General features: G+C 43.9%; 1 protein-coding gene across 1 annotated transcript in view; it reads left to right on the forward strand.

Annotated features, from left to right (window-relative positions):
- The window catches only part of LOC110503540 (glutamate receptor ionotropic, kainate 4-like), a 433,335-nt gene that overhangs the window by 373,202 nt on the left and 39,322 nt on the right, over positions 1-20,811 (forward strand). Inside the window, exon 12 of the mRNA XM_036961231.2 lies at positions 16,744-16,851. Coding sequence (XP_036817126.1) covers positions 16,744-16,851 — 108 coding nt within the window. The remainder of the gene's footprint in view (positions 1-16,743; positions 16,852-20,811) is intronic.

A 20,811-nucleotide genomic window follows, 5' to 3' on the forward strand; every position in this document is an offset into this window, starting at 1 on the left:
GGGGAGGCTATAGAGCAGGGTTGCCCAACTGGCGGCCCACCAGCCCGCGGGTGATTTTATTTGCCCCCCCCCCCCCCCCCAAGTTCTCTGAGCAAAATAAAAAAATTATCATTTTTTACACTCTTTTCTATTGTTAGATATAAAAGACTAAAAACACCAGCAAAACAGCTCCAAGCTATTTTAATTTTAGAGATTTGTTCCAAACTATTCCCACGCATAACAGAGAGATGATATATGTGGTCATATACAAATGTAAGCCATTTTCTAAATTATTATGTTTTAGTTCATTATTAAATCTGTTTGGGCTTCTTGCGGTTTATTTGCAATCTACAAATTAATTGTAATTATGTTCCGGCCCCCTCACCATCCGCACAAGAAAAAATGGCTGAATCTAGTTCATGATCCCTGCTATAGAGTATGTTAGGGCAGAGTGGCAAGGCTAGACTGTGTTAGGGCAGAGTGACGAGGCTAGACTGTGTTAGGGCAGAGTGACGAGGCTAGACTGTGTTAGGGCAGAGTGGAGAGACTAGACTGTGTTAGGGCAGAGTGGAGAGACTAGAGCGTGTTGGGGAGTGGGAATGCTAGACTGTGTTAGGATAGAGTGGGGAGGCTAGTGTGGTAGGCCAGAGTGGGTTGGCTATTAGTGTTAGGGCTGAGTGGGAAGGCTATTAGTGTTAGGGCTAAGTGGGAAAGCTATTAGTGTTAAGGCAGAGTGGGAAGGCTATTAGTGTTAAGGCAGAGTGGGTTGGCTATTAGTATTAGTGCTGAGTGGGAAGGCTATTAGTGTTAGGGCAGAGTGGGAAGGCTATTAGTGTTAGGGCAGAGTGGGTTGGCTATTAGTATTAGGGCAGAGTGGGAAGGCTATTAGTGTTAGGGCAGAGTGGGAAGGCTATTAGTGTTGGGGCTGAGTGGGAAGGCTATTGGTGTTAGGGCAGAGTGGGTTGGCTATTAGTATTAGGGCAGAGTGGGTTGGCTATTAGTATTAGGGCAGAGTGGGAAGGCTATTAGTGTTAGGGCAGAGTGGGAAGGCTATTAGTGTTAAGGCAGAGTGGGAAGGATATTAGTGTTAAGGCAGAGTGGGTTGGCTATTAGTATTAGGGCAGAGTGGGAAGGCTATTAATGTTAGGGCAGAGTGGGAAGGCTATTAGTGTTAGGGCAGAGTGGATTGGCTATTAGTGTTAGGGCAGAGTGGGAAGGCTATTAGTGTTAGGGCAGAGTGGGAAGGCTATTAGTATTAGGGCTGAGTGGGAAGGCTATTAGTGTTAGGGCTGAGTGGGAAGGCTATTAGTGTTAGGGCAGAGTGGGAAGGCTATTAGTGTTAGGGCAGAGTGGGAAGGCTATTAGTGTTAGGGCTGAGTGGGAAGGCTATTAGTGTTAGGGCAGAGTGGGTTGGCTATTAATGTTAGGGCAGAGTGGGAAGGCTATTAGTGTTAAGGTAGAGTGGGAAGGCTATTAGTGATAGAGCAGAGTGGGAAGGCTATTAGTGTTAGGGCAGAGTGGGAAGGCTTTAGAGCACATATGTCAAACTCATTCCACAGAGGGCAGAGTGGGAAGGCTTTAGAGCACATGTGTCAAACTCATTCCACAGAGGGCAGAGTGGGAAGGCTTTAGAGCACATGTGTCAAACTCATTCCACAGAGGGCAGAGTGGGAAGGCTTTAGAGCACATATGTCAAACTCATTCCACAGAGGGCAGAGTGGGAAGGCTTTAGAGCACATGTGTCAAACTCATTCCACAGAGGGCAGAGTGGGAAGGCTTTAGAGCACATATGTCAAACTCATTCCACAGAGGGCAGAGTGTCTGCAGGTTTTCGCTCCTCCCTTGTACTTGATTGATGAATTAAGGTCACTAATTAGTAAAGATCTCCCGCACCGGGTTGTCTAGGTCTTTGTTGAAAGGAAAAAACTAAAACCCGCAGCAGACACTAGGCCCTTCATGGAAAGAGTTTGACACACCTGCTTCAGTGTGATGGGACTAGAGTGGGCTTTCAGATCTGTGTGTGTGGAGGCCACTGCAACTGTGATTTGACCCACAACCTCTAGCACCCACTACAAACACTCTTCCCTACTAAGAACTAGTGAGTCAGTTGTTAAGTGAGTACAGGAATTTTTTGACCACTGAGGTACAATGATATAACTTTATTGGTTCTAGCGTCATTGGTTCCAGCAATACTGAACATTTAGATGCAGTATGGTGAAGGCCAACTGTTGAATGATGACCTCTAGTCTAAGGTATGACCATAGAGTTAGGAATTTGAATACTAGAATGGACATTAATATTCTTATGATGGGATAAAAGTCAGCCATTTTGGCCAGGGAGTTGGTCAAGCATCGTTTACCAGTACTGTGATATTGTATGTAATCATTTATCTGCACTGTTTATCAGCCAGAGTGAATTTATGAACGCACCCTCTATCTAATACCGACTGGGAATATTGGTCCGGGAGAAATCCAAACCTGTAATGGAGACACTCTGTGTTAGCTATCTAACCAGACAGTTTTAGGAGTGATTCCAATACATTTTTCAAAAATAATTGCCAATATGCCAACATTTCATTCAAACAATGCAGTCAATCCACAGCCATATACTGGCTGAAATCAGTCGATGATAGGACTTAGACAAGTTGTCAATGCAACTAGTATTGATATTGTATCATATAATAGCACTCACAGCTTTCCAAGAAAACAAAAATGTTGACGTTTATTGTCTGTTTACATATTTTAGAGTCTGTTTATACAGAAAATTCTTAGAAAACCTCAAGCTGTTTTTATGATGATTTATATGAGTTAACAATTCTATTACACAATTTCTAATATCATATATCACTTTTCTTGCATAAGTCAAATCTGGATTATGCCTCCACTGCTATTCATTCCAATTAGACTGGTTTTGTCACGTCTACACCCACGCTCCCTCTCCGGCACTCGATGTTGCCTGTCTACTAACCACCGGTCCTGGCAACCCATCACTACACACACCTGCCACCTGGCACCTCATTACGCCCACCTGCACCTCATCATTAGGCACACCTGGACCTTATCACTTCCCTGATTACTCCCCCTATATATAGCACTCTGTTGTCATTTCACATCAGGTGTTATTGCCTCAGTTTATGTTCTCATGTCCAGACGTTGCGCTTGTTTTTGTATCATTACATGTTCATTTCTATTAAACTCTCCAACTGCACCTGCTTTCCTGACAACCTGCGTCTTCATTACAGGTTTGGATTTCTCCCGGACCAATATTCCCAGTCGGTATTAGATAGAGGGTGCGTTCATAAATTCACTCTGGCTGTCTTCTCTGACTTCAGAGCACTCTCGTTTGAGTGTGCCAGAGCATAGAAAAACTGATGAATTTACGAACACGCAATACCTGTTGAATATGACCGGTGTCAGTAAACATCGGCAAAATAACATAATTCAGTTGTTGCCAGCAGCACAGTTACAGTCACCAACGCTCTAGATAACATGAAAACAGCCTAACCAGGGCAAGTAAAATTGCCAGATTGAGGTGTTCTCTCATTTGAGTCTGGAGGTAGCTTGCAAGCTAGCCAACATTAGTCAGTTAGCTTCGGTGCTTGACTGCCGTTGTGAGGTCAGAACGCTCGGGTCAACCCTACTCCTCGGGCCAAAGCATCCAGTGTGTGCACTGAACGCTCCGAGAGCGAAATGCTCTGAATTTACGAACGGACAATCTGACAACGTTCTGAATTTACACTGAATTACGAACACACCCAGAATGTTGTGGCCACACCTACCTGTGGGGAAAACTACCTAGGTTACCCCACTGGCTCACAACAAAATCTTCACCCTCTTCGAATGCAATTTTCTTGTTGTGTGCTTGTTTTTGTCAATTACAAAACTACATTTAAGAAAAGTACATGTCTAAACTTTTTAACATTTTCTGCTCCCAAGCGTTCTCACTACTTTGTAGGGCTTCCATCATGACTGTGCTAACAGCCACATGAGTGAGTGCTTGCTTGCTAGCTAGGTTCTGTGGAGACCAGTCAAGTCCTTCCACACCGATCTCGACAAACCATTTCTGTATGGATCTCGCTTTGTGCACAGGGGCATTGTCATGCTGAAACAAGAAAGGGCCTTCCACAAATTGTCATTGTATGCTGTAGTACTAAGATTTCCCTTCACTGGAACTAAGGGGCCTAGCCCGAACCATGAAAAACAGCCCATTATTCCTTGTACACCATTACAATTGGCACTATGCATTGGGGTAGGTAGCGTTCTCCTGGCATCCGCTAAACCCAGATTTGTCCGTCGGACTGCCACATGGTGAAGAGTAATTCATCACTCCAGAGAACATGTTTTAAACTCCAGAGTCCAATGGCGGTGAGCTTTACACTTCTCCAGTCAAAGCTTGGCATTGTGCAAGGTGATTTTCTGCTTGTGTTGCTGCTCAGCTATGGAAACCCATTCCGTGAAGCTCCCAACAAACAGTTATTGTGCTGATGTTGCTTCCAGAGTCAGCTTGGAACTCGAGATCAGACGATTTTTACGCGCTACGTGCTTCAGCACTCGGACCTGTTTTGTGAACTTGTGTGGCCTACCACTTCACGGCTGAGCCGTTGTTGCTCCTAGACGTTTCCACTTCACAAGAACAGCACTTACAGTTGACCGGGGCAGCTCTAGCAGGGCAGAAATTTGACAAACTTACTTGTTGGAAAAGGGGCATCCTATGACAATGCCACGTTGAAAGTCACATCTCATCAGTAAGGCCATTCTACTGCCAATGTTTGTCTAGAGATTGCATGGCTGTGTGCTTGATTTTATACACCTGTCAGCAACAGGTGTGGCGGAAATAGCCGAATCAATAAATTTGAAGGAGTGTCCACATACTTTTGTATGTATAGTGTAACCACTAGCTACGTGTAGCCTACTTGGACACAGGGTCCCCACATTTCCCACTATATACTAGCCGAATAGCCTGAAGCCAAAGGGCTCTTCTCGCAGGCTTTATTTCCCTACGTGGGAACATTGCAACATGTATATTTTTGATCTGGTTACTACATTGAACAACGCGGCAGCTTTTCAGCATGTTTTGTTATTTCTGAATAACTAAAAATCGATGACAAAATTTGCTCTTTTGCAATGGGGGTCAATGGGAAAGAATGTTCGTTTTTTTAAATCGACTCTGAGTATATGGCTGCCATTTTCACCCCATTCTGGAACTTTGAGGGTTTATGAAATAGCCACTCTAGTAATTTAGTAGGATCTCCATGGGTATGACTTACTTGACAAACTATGTTAAAAGGGTAACAGTACCAGTAGGCTTAGTAGAATGGTTGAAGGGGAACAACTCTAGCTAGCTGCTATATAGTTAGTTGACTGCATGTATCTCAAGGCACAGCTTGCCCTTGTAATCCACACAAGCAAGGTTATTCACAAGTAAACCCAACAGAGGAGAAGATTGAAAAAAAGAGGAAGGCCTTTATCTCTCCTCCACTCTGAGAACACCGGAAAGAGGAACTTTGCACAGTGGGCCACTTTAATCTACATCAAATGATTTGAGTTCTGTTATTTACAGAGCTTCTGCACTTCTAGAGTAAACATCCCCATTTTGCATTCCACTTTTTTTATATTGGATTTATTTACTTTTTCCTGTCGACGGCGTTCCCCGTTTATTACGCCAATCTGCCTTTCTTCTCCTCTCTCCTTTATCACCGGAGAGTCTGAGAACTATCTCTGACTGCTGCTGCTGCACAGGGAGGAGGGGAGCTTGACATTCCACACAGGCAGACAGTACAGGCAGACAATACAGGAGCAGGCCACTTTGACACTGTGAAAAGATCAGACCTCATGACGGTTCCATGTGAAGTAGTCGCCCACGACTAATCCGGAAAATGAGCGTCTCTTTGAGCAGGACTGACAGATGTGGCTTGGGCTAATGTGCCGGTGTGGTGGCTGGTGTTCGGGCTGACACCTTCACAAAGTGTCAGGGACCAGAAGCTTAACTCAACACTATGCTCTGTGCTCTGAGGGCTAAGCCGCTCCCATTCAAGTTCCCCAATTAGGTACTCTCTGGGTGACATCTTCGTGTGAAAGGACATTTATTTTTGAGTGTGCTGCTGCTATCCCCAGTCACTATCTGCACACCTGCACAACACTCTGAGCTGAACGAGGCACAGATAGAGCCTGATTATGTAAGAAATAGTTTTTTAGAGCTTGAGAAGAGGTGGCGATGAATTACATGAAGGTTTCACAGTTGCTATGTATTCGGTTTCATTCATTGATACTGGCACAGCAGCCAAGGACAGTCATTTTATACAGGAAAATAATGGGTTTTTGGATATGTACTATGCCCTTGAGAATTGTCTTGGTATGAGACCCAAGTACAGTAGTCAACAGTATTGAACAAGTAGCACTAGCCTCCTGTACAGTATTGAGAATGGAAATAGCCTCCTGTACAGTATCGGGAGTGGAACAAGTAGCATTAAGATCACTTGTCAATTGCACACAAGGTCCAACCCCTCCGAAAGACACACATATACAGGCTTTTGGAGAGGTGCGGGGCTGCCGCACTGGGTGCCCGGGAAGCTGCTGTTGTGGGGGCTTAAGTGCCTTGCTCAAGGACACAATGGAAGACAATGGCATCTAGGATTTGATACCAGCAACCCTCCGGTTGCCAGCTCATTTCCCACCAGATTTTTCCCATCAGACACGGGATTTGAACTGGCAACCCTCCGGTCGCTGGCTCGCCTCTCGAACCAGTAGGTTACCTGCCGCCCGAGTCTGCAGTAGCGGTGGACTTGGGAGAGAAAATTAATTCCTGGCCTGTCATCTTATCCTGTCAATTTATTTGCCCGTACTATCCTGATCCCACAACAGTTCTATAACCCCGGAACTTTCCTGTCCTGTCCCGATAAAAATCACTCCCATCCCATGCTCACTTTTTACTTACAGAAATAGAAAATAACTTCCTCCGTTAGCTGCTTGTCTGTCTGTCCACTGCTCTGCGTGGGAGTAGCCATAGCAACTGGTCCATTTGCCTGCTTCTCAGTGCTCACGAGATAGTTGCCTGCACACACAGCTAATAATAAGCACATTTTGTGATTTTGGTAATGAAGGCAGCCCTTCTACTTACCCAGAATTGCATGAACTCATAGATATGTATGTCTCCGCATGCATTTAATTTTGAAGTTATTTATAATTGGGCTTGACCGGTAGCGTTGTTGGTAGTAGAGCAGCTATGCCACTTCAGGCCTCTTGTACCACTCTCTGGTTGGTATGTGATTAAGCCACAGCATTTTTTACAAGCCGTGTACTCGGTTCTGTTGTTGTCAAAGACATCTTTATCAAATTTAGCAAAAACATTGCTCTTTCCTTTGAACTAATTTGTTAGTCATGGGTTACAACTGGAGGGAGGCGCGAGAGTGAGCGACAGTGAGCCGACTAGTCCTGTACTTCCCGTTCGATCCTATCTCATGACTTTCCCTCCTGGGTGAGGATCAAAGCGAGCCCCCCTTCTCTCCCACCAGAGAGGAAGTGCGCCGGTTTGATGACTTTAACGATCGGTCGTAAACTTTCTCTCTCTAGCCCGGCAGTATGGAGAATGGAATGTCTGAGTATTACAATGGAGAGAGACTTTGCAGTACTTCACCATCAAAAGATTGGACATTGAAACAATATTTATTAACATAAAATTGTGGGAAATGGTTGGTGGGGCTCCAAACAATAATCATGTCAAATCAGTTGTTGTTTTGTGATATCATTAAGGACGTTATAACTAAATAACTGTAACTCTACAAATGTATACGTCCCTGTTATCAAATGTACATATAAATGTTGTGGAACTTATATGATTAAATATTAAACTATTTGTGAGAAGATGAAATGTGATTTTAGCATTCTACATGAGATAATTGTTTTTCATATAGACTTTCGAAATTTACATTGGACCAGAAAATGTGGACGGAGGCTACACATTGAAATGGTTGCAATTTAGATACAGACCAAAACATGCCGAGTTGCTGCTGGTGTGTAAAGTGGTCCTAGCTGTTCTCTGAATAATCAACCATTGAGACCAAGCAGGCGGACAGTGTTGAGCCGGATGTCATGAATGGTTAGATTCTACCAGACCAGAAAGCATGGAGCGGGGGCTACACATTGAAATGGTTGCAATTTAAATACAGACCAGTGTGACCGTCAGCGTGAGCTGAATGTTAACGAAATGGTAAGACCCTCTGAAAAGAAGGCGAAGACTATACCAAACATTCTCAGTCTCCAGCTGGGTAATGTAAAGTAGTCTAGAACTTTGACCAAAGACAAAAGGAAGATCTTAGCGAACAACCATTGGTACATTTCTGAAGGATCCAGTCTAACAAACTACGGAAGCCTACTACTACAACTACAAAGGACATTGTGACTCTGGTTGTGTAAGTCTCTGGATGTCCACCAAAGACTTTCTCTCGAACGACTCCTCATAGATGGCCCGGGCGATTTCAACACAGAAAGACGACAAAGACATACAAGCATAAATATATACATTGCAATTATTTTCGAATGAGCGGTTGTTCATGTGCAAAGTATTCACATTCCCATGAGCATACTTTTCCAACTGTATGTACGAAGGGTCTTTCTTTCCCCACCCCTTTCATTGTGTAACAAGCCGTCATATCGGGTTAGTCCACTAGAGACCTTTCATTGCATTATATTAGTAATCAATTCAACCTATATTGTGTGTGTTTAATGTATTTCTGTGTGATTTAGTTAGTTAGTAAATAAATAATTAAGCCAATTTGTGTATCGCTGAATCATCATTTAGACTAGGCTTCGTGCAGATTTGAAGTCAACGACGTTCAGAATGAGGCTGATATGAGGTTAAAAAAAAGAATCATGAATGACTGGTATAAAAACAACATATTCTAGAGTTAATTTGGGAAATGGTAACTCACTAAACAAACTTTTTCCGTGGTGCCCCAAGATTGCTAATGAGTTAATTGTTACATGATTCATTTAATCACATAATAATTAAACATAGTTAATTGATTTGATAAAATAACCGTCATCACATTAATGATAGTCACGACACCGTCCTGTCCCAAACGTGACTCTAGAACTTGACTCCTGCCAGAATCCAGCGGGACCCACAAGACTCGTGGGAGTCCTTTTCCCATGTCAACCTCTAGTCTGCAGGACAGTTCTGAGAATAGAACAAAACGCACTAGCCTCCAGACAATATTAGCCAAATACCCTTTTCTTCATAGTGAACCTAAACATATACTGTACTTTAAGTCCTAGCAGGAGACAGAGAGCATGTGTACGCAGGCACAGCCAATCATTGGCCCTTGAGGAGTCCATCTCCACACCCAGTTTGACCACATACCACACAAAGTAATCCTTTATCCACTCACATTCACTAGTTTCCAGCTCAAAGAAAGAGAAGGCACTTTCCTCCAGCTGAACGTCATCATCTGGCAAGGTCTTTACCCAACTAATGAGATCGCTCCTGCTCCTCTTTCTTTCTTCCCCTCTGATGTGAGGGCAGCGTTCTCCCTCTTTCCCTCTCTCTATCCTTACTTGCTCTGTCTCTCTCTCTCCCTCTCTCCTCTTTCCCAGAGTAATTGTGATGGAGCTGAAAGTGCTTCCATGGGGTCAGTGTTGGCTTTGAGAACAGCATATGTTTCCTCAATAGAGATTCTGCAGACGCTTTCATTCACGTCCTTTGATTCTGATTTCAGAGATTAAAGATTAAGTCCGACTGTATAGCTCTGTGATTTTCCTGTGTGTTTTTTGCTAACTGTAATTAAGCTGTCTGCTAGCTGTCTCTGAGTGAACATGGTTTTAATGCAGATTACTGTGCAAGTTTTGGACCACACTCACAGTGTCCTATGTGTCTATCTGGCCCGTTTCTCCCCCTTTCACTCTCTGGCTCGGTCTCTCTGAGACATCATGCTCTTCCTATTTTGTTTTTGTCCGTTTGTAGGCAGATTGGAGATGGGGAATAGATCAAAAGCAGAATGGATGAGCTGTTTTGCAAGATCCCCCAGCCTTAGCGGATTTGAAGGCTGGCTGAGACTTTGTGTATGTGTGTGGGTGGGTGTGTGAATGTGTATGCGTATGTGCGTACTGCGCATGCATGTGTGTGTGTTGTCTGTCTGTGACCTTATATTTTGCAGTCCTATTAGGAGCCAGGGCTTAGCAGCAGAGCCACACTAATATAGGCATAGCAGTATATCCGTTGCATAGACAGGTGTGTGTTTGGGGCCCGGGTACTAGTGTTTCCTCTACTAGCAGTTCATATAACAGGGACCCTTCAGCAATGTTGATCCCCTCAGTCTGCTGCATCCTGTAGCACTTTATTTAACCTCTGTCTCCAACTAAGACCTGGTCCCTATCCATTCCCTGCTTCTGTGTGGCCCAAGAATGGATCCAGAGAGAGAGACATTGGCTGAACAATCAGCTGTTTGGGGTCTGTGGTTTTTAAGGGACAGTGATTGGGAGGGCATCGTGTGTGTGCGTGTGTGGGCATTGTGTGTGTGTGTGTGTATGTGTGAAAAGGGGAATGGCCTGCGGCTCAGAAGTGCGCTTTGAAGTGCTCAGGCGGCTGCTCGGCTCCCTCTCTCAAACCAGCGCTCGTGCTCGTTATACCAACAGAGAACGTGACACCGCGGCCACCACACCGATAATGCCAAATAATGAATGTGGGAAACTGTCATTTGCATCGTGGAACTAACAAAAAATTGTTTTGTTTTTCGCCTAGTAGGCAGTGCAAATTGAAATTTTGATTGTATTGAAAGGTCACGTCGTGAAAGCACATAAACGAGCCTGACCTTTTGGGCTGGCCTTTCCTTGACTGGTGTGGTCATTACTAGAGCGGAAATATAACAAAACCAAGTCAGCCGCACGCACACACACGTAGAACGTCTTTATTCTCTATAGCATACATTTCCACTAATGGTTTTTGAGATAACATTGTCTTTGTGTGCCTGGCGCTATTTTCATATGGAGCCATCTTCATTATGCGAAGCAAAGTGTACATCTCTGTGTTAGCGAGGCAGCGTTTATTTATGCAGTGATCCACCATCTTGCTCCTGGAGAGATGCAGTACTACAGGCACACCTGGGACCTGTACATTAGGGAACACCGTACCAAGCATTTCTTGCTCAGTGGTTGAAAAAGTACCCAATTCTCATACTTGGTAAAAGTAAAGATACCTTAATAGAAAATGACTCAAGTAAAGGGAAAGTCACCCTGTTTAATAGTATTTGAGTAAAAGTCTAAAAGTATTTGTTTTTAAATATACTAAAGTATCAAAAGTAAAAAAGTAATAATTTCAAATTCCTTATATTAAGCAAAACAGACAGCACAATTATCTTGTTTTTTAAATTTACAGCTAGCCAGGGGCACTCTCCAACACTCAGACATAATTTACAAACACAGCATTCGTGTTTAGTTTGTCCGCCAGATCAGAGGCAGTAGGGATGACCAGGGATGTTCTCTTGATAAGTGCGTGAATTGGACCATTTTCCTTTTCTGCTAAGCATTCAAAATGTAACGAGTACTTTTGGGTGTCAGGGAAAATATATGGAGTAAAAAGTACCTTATTTTCTTTAGGAATGTAGTTCTTTAAAGTATTTTTAATTACTTAAGAACTTTGTTCTTACTGGACACACGTTTCTTACTGGACAAGGTCACATAGTACCTCTCATTCTGTTTCATGCCTATTGAACAGACAGACAGACAGACAGACACAGAGACACACACACACACACACACACACACACACACACACACACACCGACCTACCTACCTACCTAACTTATCCACCATCATAACCCAAATCCTTTAGCTAGAGAGCGAAGGCTTGGAGTCTACATTACCCTATAAGATACTTGTCGCGTAACAGGAGCACCATAGCATAATATAGGCATTTGTCGGAACACAGCGCTGCTTGCCATGTCCTAATGGATATGCTGTGTCTTTCAAAGTGAAATCTAGGAACAGTTTCTTTCCCTTGAGCTAGGGCCCTTATCTTGGACCTATACGCTGTAATTTCAGGTGCCAGAGTGAGCCTGGGGTAATCCTTCACATGCTCCACTCTGCTTCCCTGCTTTCTTCCTCTTCTCCTCACATCTTTCCATTGATTTGTTCTCTTCCTTTCTCTCTGCACTCTGCTCTGGTTCCTAAGTAAATGACTGCCACTCCTGGCTAGGACACTAATCTCCTACTTTCTCCCTTCAATTCAATTCAATTTAAGGGATTTATTGGCATGGGAAACATATGTTAACATTGTCAAAGTGAACTAGATAATAAGAAAAAGTCAAATAAACAATAAGAATTAATAGTAAACATTACACTCTCCCTCTCTCTCTCTCTCTCTCTCTCTCAATCTCTCTCTCTCTCTCTCGCTCTCTCAGTTCACAATTCTCCTGAGGAGTCAGTGGAGAAAAGAAGGCCCAGACGGCTCAACCCGAATTACACATGCAGGTGTAGCTGTGCAGTAGGAATATTATGCTACTGTCAACAGGTTCAACATATCAGAACATAGGAAAAAGGGTTGCGATAACTCAATTTGGAACACTTTGCTTAATCACTATATTTTAATTGTATTTTTTTAAGGGTTCTGATTCCACATAATTGGATCTTCAGGTGGCGTATAGAAGCAGTACGGGGATTGAGTGACCACCATATTGTGCTTAGGCAAGATCGATCGACGTAATGATCAACACTCTCTCTCAACCTCGGGGAAATGTTCTAGCAACACACTCAAGGCCAAAAGAATAAGTTGTAACACCGTGTGACAAAGGAGCTACAAGGAAAATAACATATCGTTTGACGCTGATATTATATGTCTGTGAAGAGGAATGAAAGACATTGGTTACACCTCCGATTCATCATACTTCATTTTAATTAGCAGGGTATGGGTGCCACTTAGACAATTACTCCCATTTACCTTGGCCAGTCCTCATGTCATGTTCTAGATTGTTGAAGCAGCTGTTTTTAGTGCCACTCACAGGTATTGATAGAGTCAGACAGGCAATATGGAGGAGTGAGGACATTGAACTGTTTCAAATGGCAGATGGTTTGAATATGTATCAAATTGTCAAAGTTTGACCGAATAGCTAAAGAACCATAACTTAAGGTTGTGTTAACCCACTGGGCTAAAGCCCAGGCATTAGCTCTGGGAGCTTACATGAGTCTTCAGGTATCGGGCTTGGTGTCTAATTAAACAAGCATAAGGTAGTTCACCAAACCACTTCTGTCTCATAGGCACACTAGATATACACTACCGTTCAAAAGTTTGGGGAAATTTTTTTTGTCCATTAAAATAACATCAAATTGATCAGAAATACAGTGCAGACATTGTTAATGTTGTAAATTACTATTGTAGCTGGAAACGGCTGATTTTTCATGGAATATCTACATAGGCGTACAGTGGCCCATTATCAGCAACCACCACTCCTGTGTTCCAATGGCACGTTGTGTTAGCTAATCCAAGTTTATAATTTTTAAAGGCTAATTGATCGTTAGAAAACCCTTTTGCAATTATGTTAGTACAGCTGAAAACTGTTGTTCTGATTAAAGAGGCAATGAAGCTGGACTTCTTTTAGATTAGTTGAGAATCTGGAGCATCAGCATTTGTGGGTTCGATTACAGGATCAAAATGGCCAGAAACAAAGACTTTCTTCTGAAACTTCAGAACTTCAGTCTATTCTTGTTCTGAGAAATTAAGGCTATTCCATGCGAGAAATTGCCAAGAAACTGAAGATCTCGTACAATGCTGTGTACTACTCCCTTCACAGAACAGGGCAAACTGGCTCTAACCAGAATAGAAAGAGGAGTGGGAAACCCCGGTGCACAACTGAGCAAGAGGACAAGTACATTAGAGTGTCTAGTTTGAGAAACAGACACCTCACATGTTCTCAACTGGCAGCTTCATTAAATAGTACCCGCAAAGCACCAGTCTCAACGTCAACAGTGAGGTGACTCCGGGATGCTGGCCTTTTAGGCAGAGTTGCAAAGAAAAAGCCGTATCTCAGACTGGCCAATAAAAATAAAAGATTAAGATGGGCAAAATAACACAGACACTGGACAGAGGAACTCTCTTAATTTCTAACTGACCCCAAACTTTTGAACGGCATTGAATGTACACCATGATCAGATCATTAGGCTTGTGTGTGTTTTGTAAGTGTGTGTTTATGGTTAGGTGTGCAGTCTCACTTGTGTCTCATCTCTACAGTATTTGTGCAAGCTGCTTTGTGCTGCATTCCCTATTGTCAAAGCTAGCTGAGTTGAGCAGAGGGCCACTCTCAGAGCAGTTCCTCCCTTTTGGCGGATGCCTGGGAACTCTTCCTGCTCTGAGCCTCCCACACATCCACGCACTCGCACAAATGAACACACACACACACACACACACGTACTCAGCCCCTCTATTTCTGTCCCGACAGCCTGCGGTGCCTCCACGTTACCCGTCCTTACCCGTCTGCCCTTCTCCTCACTCCCCTCTGCTCCTCCGCAGCCCACCCGTGCCTGGTGGTGCATTGTTGAGCCGCTGCCTTCCACCACGACTCTCTACAGGGGAGATGCACTTGACAACTGATTGCACAAGCTGATTGCTGAACGATGTTCCGATAGATCCCAGCAATGTGCACATGTTATTCTCCTCCTCTCCCTCCCCTGCCCAAACTCCCGGAAGCCGTCGGCAGCTAGTGCAGCGTTGTTACGCCCCTGTTTGTATTCCAGTTGTGCATGAGAAGAATGGTAAACTTTCAAATGGAATCTCTGATTATGTTAAGCGTGTAGGAAGGATTGGCGGCAATTTAGTTTTGAAAGAAACAACATGGAAACTTTTCAAAGACGTTCTAAGATGTTCAAAGACGTTCAAAGACTTGAAAAAACAGAAAAGCAGCAGGAATATTGTGAATCTCCAAAAGTGCAACGATGAATCGTTGAATATGTGTTGTATGAATCACCTTGGATTACAAAGTCATTCTATGATATGAATCAGTGTTTCACAAATAGATGCCAGTTGATTCCAGATTATTCGTAATATGTTACAGTTCATATAAGGAATTCGTTAGGCCCAAATCTATGTATTTCACATGACTGGAAGTACAGATGTGCATCTGTTGGTCACAGATACCTTAAAAAGAAGATAGGGGCATGGATAAGAAAAACAGTCAGTATCTGGTGTGACCACTATTTGCCTCATGCAGCGCAACACATCTCCTTCACATAGAGTTGATCAGGCTGTTGATTGTGCCTAGAAGGACAGCGTCCCGGAGCCGCCTCTTCACTGTTGACGTTGACTGGTGTTTTGTGGGTACTACTTAATGAAACTGCCAGTTAAGGACTTGTGAGGCGTCTGTTTCTTAAACTAGACACTAATATACTTGTCCTCTTGCTCAGTTGTGCACCGGGGCCTCCCACTCCTCTTTCTAGTCTGGTTAGAGCCAGTTTGCACTGTTCTGTGAAGGAAGTAGTACACAGCGTTGTACGAGATCTTCAGTTTCTTGGCAATTTCTCGTATGGAATAGCCTTAATTTCTCAGAACAAGAAGAACAAGGTCGTGACCGGGTGGCTCATGGGGTGACGCACAATTGACCCAGCATCGTCCGGGTTAGGGAGGGTTTGACCGGCAGGGATATCCTTGTCTCATTGCGCACTAGCGACTCTTCTGGCGTGCCGGGCACAGTGCACGCTGACCAGGTCACTAGGTGTACAGTGTTTCCTCCGACCCATTGGTGCTGCTGGCTTCCGGGTTGGATGTGCGTTGTGTCAAGAAGCAGTGTGGCTTGGTTGGGTTGTGTTTCGGAGGACGCATGGCTCTCGACCTTCGCCTCTACCGAGTACATACGGGAGTTGCAGCGATGAGACAAGACAGTAACTACTACCAATTGGATACCACGAAAAAGGGGTGAAATTAAAAATAAAATAAAAAGATTGTTCCATTCCTCTCATTGCCTTGTGACAGTGAAATGTGATAACTAGAATGAATGGCAAGCTCGCGCATAACTAGTCAAAAATCCATTTAGACCCCACTGCTGTTGTGCCCTGACACATATGCACAACTTGATACACACACACACACACACGCACCAAACACACACGCACACAAACACGCACGCAGCCACTCTAATGCAGCCAGCCACTCACCGGCCAGGGATTGATTGGTAGGGGATGATAAATTAACCAATACCTCAACAAAAGGAATTAATCAGAGAGCCCAATGAACCATACTGCTTTGCAATTACAATGCAAATTAAAAGTTAGGCATGATGTTGCACCGCCACTGAGTGACATGCGTATTGAGGTGGGGACAGTTCAGGATGGGATGACCATACAAGGCCCTGCTGGAGGAGTGCAAGGAGAAGTGGTGGAGGGACGCCAGCCGAGCTCTAATGGTAATGAGGACATTGGCTCGCTTCAGAGAATTTGGTGTAATTGAGCTAATGAAAGCATTCTGTTGTCTCCTGATTGAACACATGCCCCAATGTATTTCTTCAAGGATCAGCATGTGTCTTTGTGCTTCATCTCTCTCTCCCTTTTCTCTCTCTCTCTCTCTAGTTCGCTATCTCCCCATTTTAAGCGTGACCTTGGGAAGGGCACGGTGACTGAGTGCCTTCTTAAACTGGTTTCAGCTCAGAAGAAAGACTTTTGTCTGTTTGGCTAGTTTGATGGGCTGCTTGCTGCCTAGCCCTTTGATTAACTCTCTAACAGTTGTTTTCTCTGTGTGTGTCTGTGCGTGTGCGTTGACGTGTACCTGTGTGTATCCATATCCCCCGTGCAGATTGGCCAGTGGCACTCAGAGCAGGGCCTGTCCATGGAGAGGAAGCTTCCATCAATCAACGTGACCGACACTCTCTTCAACACCACCCTCACTATCACCACTATTCTGGTGAGTGAACCGTCACAGCAACACATTCCCAATGACACATGTTCTGGACACTCCACTTGGTTTAGAATGGAGAGAGTGGTAGATGTTAAAGTATAGTGACTTGGTATTTCACCATAATAAATCATGTCACCGTGTCACGCCGTCACACTCCGAATGACAGACATGTGCTGGACCACCCACTTGGTTTAGATAGAGAGAGTGGTTGACAATAAGGTGTCGTGGGGTGGTATTTCACCATATAGTGCTTGCCATTCATAGAGTTGACATCTTTGTCTTGAGGGCAGCAGGTAGCCTAGCGGTTAAGAGCGTTGGGAATCCCTGAGCCGACTAGGTGAAAAATATGTCGATGTGCCCTTGAGCAAGACACTTAGCCCTAATTGCTCCTGTAATAGGCTGACCACACCGCTCGTGTTGCATGCGCGAGTGTTGCAAAAATAAATGTAGAAATCTATGTTATTCAATTATTGCACCCACAATGCTCGCGCGCGTCAACGAGGGTCTGCGTTGCCAAGGACTAAAATAGAACTCCTTTCTATTTCTGACGCAGATCACGCTGCAAGTCCTGCCTCTCCCATCTCCTCATTGGTTTATAGAAGCAGGTGCCCACGTGCCATCTCCTCATTGGTTATACCCACATGGGTGATTGAAAGACGAACTGTGTTGCCGGTCGGTGTAGTAAGACTATGAAAGTTCAGATGCCAATCCCCATATAAGTTCAAAGATGAAAAAGCCTGGAAGGAGGAGAGATGACTAGAAAGGATTCGGTTGACTGTGTTATGTGTGGATTAATTGTCGGAGTAGAGGACCTTGTGCATTTCAGGTAAAATAACAACTCAATGTTTATATCCCAGGACAAATTAGCAAGCAACAGCCACCTAGCTAAATAGGACAAATTAGCTAGCTAGTGCAAGCTAACTAGCTAAATTGCCATAAATGTTTAATGCTTTTTGACCTGTTCCCAAATTAATGTCATTGGTTCAGAGTTTGTTTTGATATTTTAACCTGCGTGTCGTGATCGTGTTGTTGGGTGTAGGGAGATATAAAATAAATGTATGCACGATGGCGCAAGCGCGCAGCCAGTTTGGGTTTTGTGTAAGTCGTTCTGGATAAGAGCATCTGCTAAATGACTCAAATGTAAATGTTGATATGCCCCGACTCTGAAGGCTTCCTTGATGTAAAAACAGTCTCATCCTCGATATACACTCAGAAAGGCGTATCGTATCGCTGGTGTGCTTAGTCGGCCCAGTTGTTTAGATACTATCTATAAGGCTGTACGCTTAGCAATTAAAAATCAAATCAAATCAAATTGTATTTGTCACATACACATGGTTAGCAGATGTTAATGCGAGTGTAGCGAAATGCTTGTGCTTCTAGTTCCGACAATACAGTAATAACCAACGAGTAATCTAGCTAACAATTCCAAAACTACTACCTTATACACACAAGTGTAAAGGGATAAAGAATATGTACATAAAGATATATGAATTGGTGATGGTACAGAGCGGCATAGGCAAGATGCAGTAGATGGTATCGAGTACAGTATATACATATGAGATGAGAATGTAAACAAAGTGGCATAGTTTAAAGTGGCTAGTCATACATGTATTACATAAAGATGCAGTAGATGATATAGAGTACAGTATATACGTATACATATGAGAGAAATAATGTAGGGTATGTGAACATTATATTAAGTAGCATTGTTTAAAGTGGCTAGTGATATATTTTACATCAATTCCCATCAATTCCCATTATTAAAGTGGTTGGAGTTGAGTCAGTGTGTTGGCAGCAGCCACTCAATGTTAGTGGTGGCTGTTTAACAGTCTGATGGCCTTGAGATAGAAGCTGTTTTTCAGTCTCTCGGTCCCAGCTTTGATGCACCTGTACTGACCTCGCCTTCTGGATGATAGCGGGGTGAACAGGCAGTGGCTCGGGTGGTTGTTGTCCTTGATGATCTTTATGGCCTTCCTGTGACATCGGGTGGTGTAGGTGTCCTGGAGGGCAGGTAGTTTGCCCCCGGTGATGCGTTGTGCAGACCTCACTACCCTCTGGAGAGCCACTGTTCCATCGATGTGGATAGGGGGGTGTTCCCTCTGCTGTTTCCTGAAGTCCTTAGTTTTGTTGACGTTGAGTGTGAGGTTATTTTCCTGACACCACACTCCGAGGGCCCTCATCTCCTCCCTGTGGGCCGTCTCGTCGTTGTTTGGTAATCAAGCCTACCACTGTTGTGTCGTCCGCAAACTTGATGATTAAAAATGTAACCAGTGTGGCGGCTGTTACGATGAGGGAGAGGGAGAGAGAGAGAGAGGGAATATTACGGCAGTCCATGTGAGGTGCTACGTGTTAATTTCATTAGATATAGAATCGTCCCGGCAACTTTCAAAAGCCACTGAGGAGCAATTTCGTCGCTATCACAACTCATTCATCAAGCCGTGATTGCTGTGTCACGTTTTATCTCTGCCGGTGGGGGCGGGCTAGACGTTGCAGTCTTGGGCAGCTGCAGTGCGGAGCGGCACCAGGAGGATTACAGTACAGTTCCGCATCACCGTCCCAGTGGCCTATGTGCCTCCGAGAGCTGATGCAATACAGCAAACATCCTTCACCTCTGAATTTATTTATTTTTGTTGATTTTGCACCTCCACAGACCACTAACGTTACGTTGTAATCCCTCTTTTTGTCACCGATTTTAGTTTTATCCATCCTTTGAATGTTAGTGAAAGAAATACCTGCGACAGCTCTTCCGCTGTGCCACTAGGCGAGGTGATATTTCTGAACTCCTGATTGCCCCCGGGAAGATAATAGAGGCTCGGCTCTAAGTTGATTTGTTTTAAAGTCATTGTTGATTGGCTGGCTCAGGCCTGTTCAGGAGAGCGAGTGTAAATAGTACTTAAACCTTGGAATCTTTAATAGGGAAACTGCCACGTCCATTTTCGATATTACAACAACAAAGAAGTTACTGCAAACAACAAACACTGTTTTTTTATTCCCTCGGACATCATTGCACAAGCACAATAGAACAACGGCATTCAGGTAACTGCCAAAGCAATGCAAACAAAGTATACTGAAAGCCAGTGCTTCCACACAGGTGTGGTTCCTGAGTTAATTAAGCAATTAGCGATCCATCATGCTTAGGGTCATGTAAAAAAAAAAAAAGGCTTGGCTACCATGGCTATGCCCTCATAGGATGACAATGCCCCCATACACAGGGCACGAGTGGTCACTGAACCGTTTAATGAGCATGAAAACTAAGTAAACCATATGCTATGGCCTTTTCAATCACCAGATCTCAACCCTATTGAACAATTATGGGATATTTTGGAGCGGCGCCTGAGACAGTATTTCCACCACCATCAACAAAACACCAAATTATGGAATTTCTTGTGGAAGAATGTTGTTGCATCTCTCTAAAAGAGTTCCAGACACTTGTAGAATCTATGCCAAGGCGCATTGAAGCTGTTCTGGCTCGTGGTGGCCCAACGCCCTATAAAGACACTCGGTATGTTGGTTTATTTTGTCAGTTAACTGTATACAGCAATTTTTTGGACCATGATGCGCAAAGCTCCCCACCTCTGCTTCGTCAATAAATAAATAAAATAACATTGACCGTGGGGCGGACAGTGGCGCTGTTTCCCCCTACTGCGAATTCCATCTTTAAATGTTTTCTTCAGTCTACTTGGAGTGCCAGATGGGCAGGCTTTTCACTTTTGAGACTCTTTCATTGGTTCCACTGTGCCAGTCCTGCTCAATCAAGCCCAGCTAAACTATTTGAAAGATTTCAGGCATACAAGCTTAAGAAGATGGGCAAGGGTAATGATACATTTGTCTTTCTCGCTCTTTCACACACAACCAATTTTCCGAATTTCTAGTCTCTCACCAATCGAGACTGCCACGCACACACACAAGGTTATACACTGATTATACCAAACATTAGGTACACCTTCCTAATATTGAGTCGCCCTC

This window comes from Oncorhynchus mykiss, chromosome 24, assembly GCF_057628025.1.
Source record: "Oncorhynchus mykiss isolate SJ-2025 chromosome 24, ASM5762802v1, whole genome shotgun sequence".
In the NCBI taxonomy this organism is placed as follows: Eukaryota; Metazoa; Chordata; class Actinopteri; order Salmoniformes; family Salmonidae; genus Oncorhynchus; species Oncorhynchus mykiss.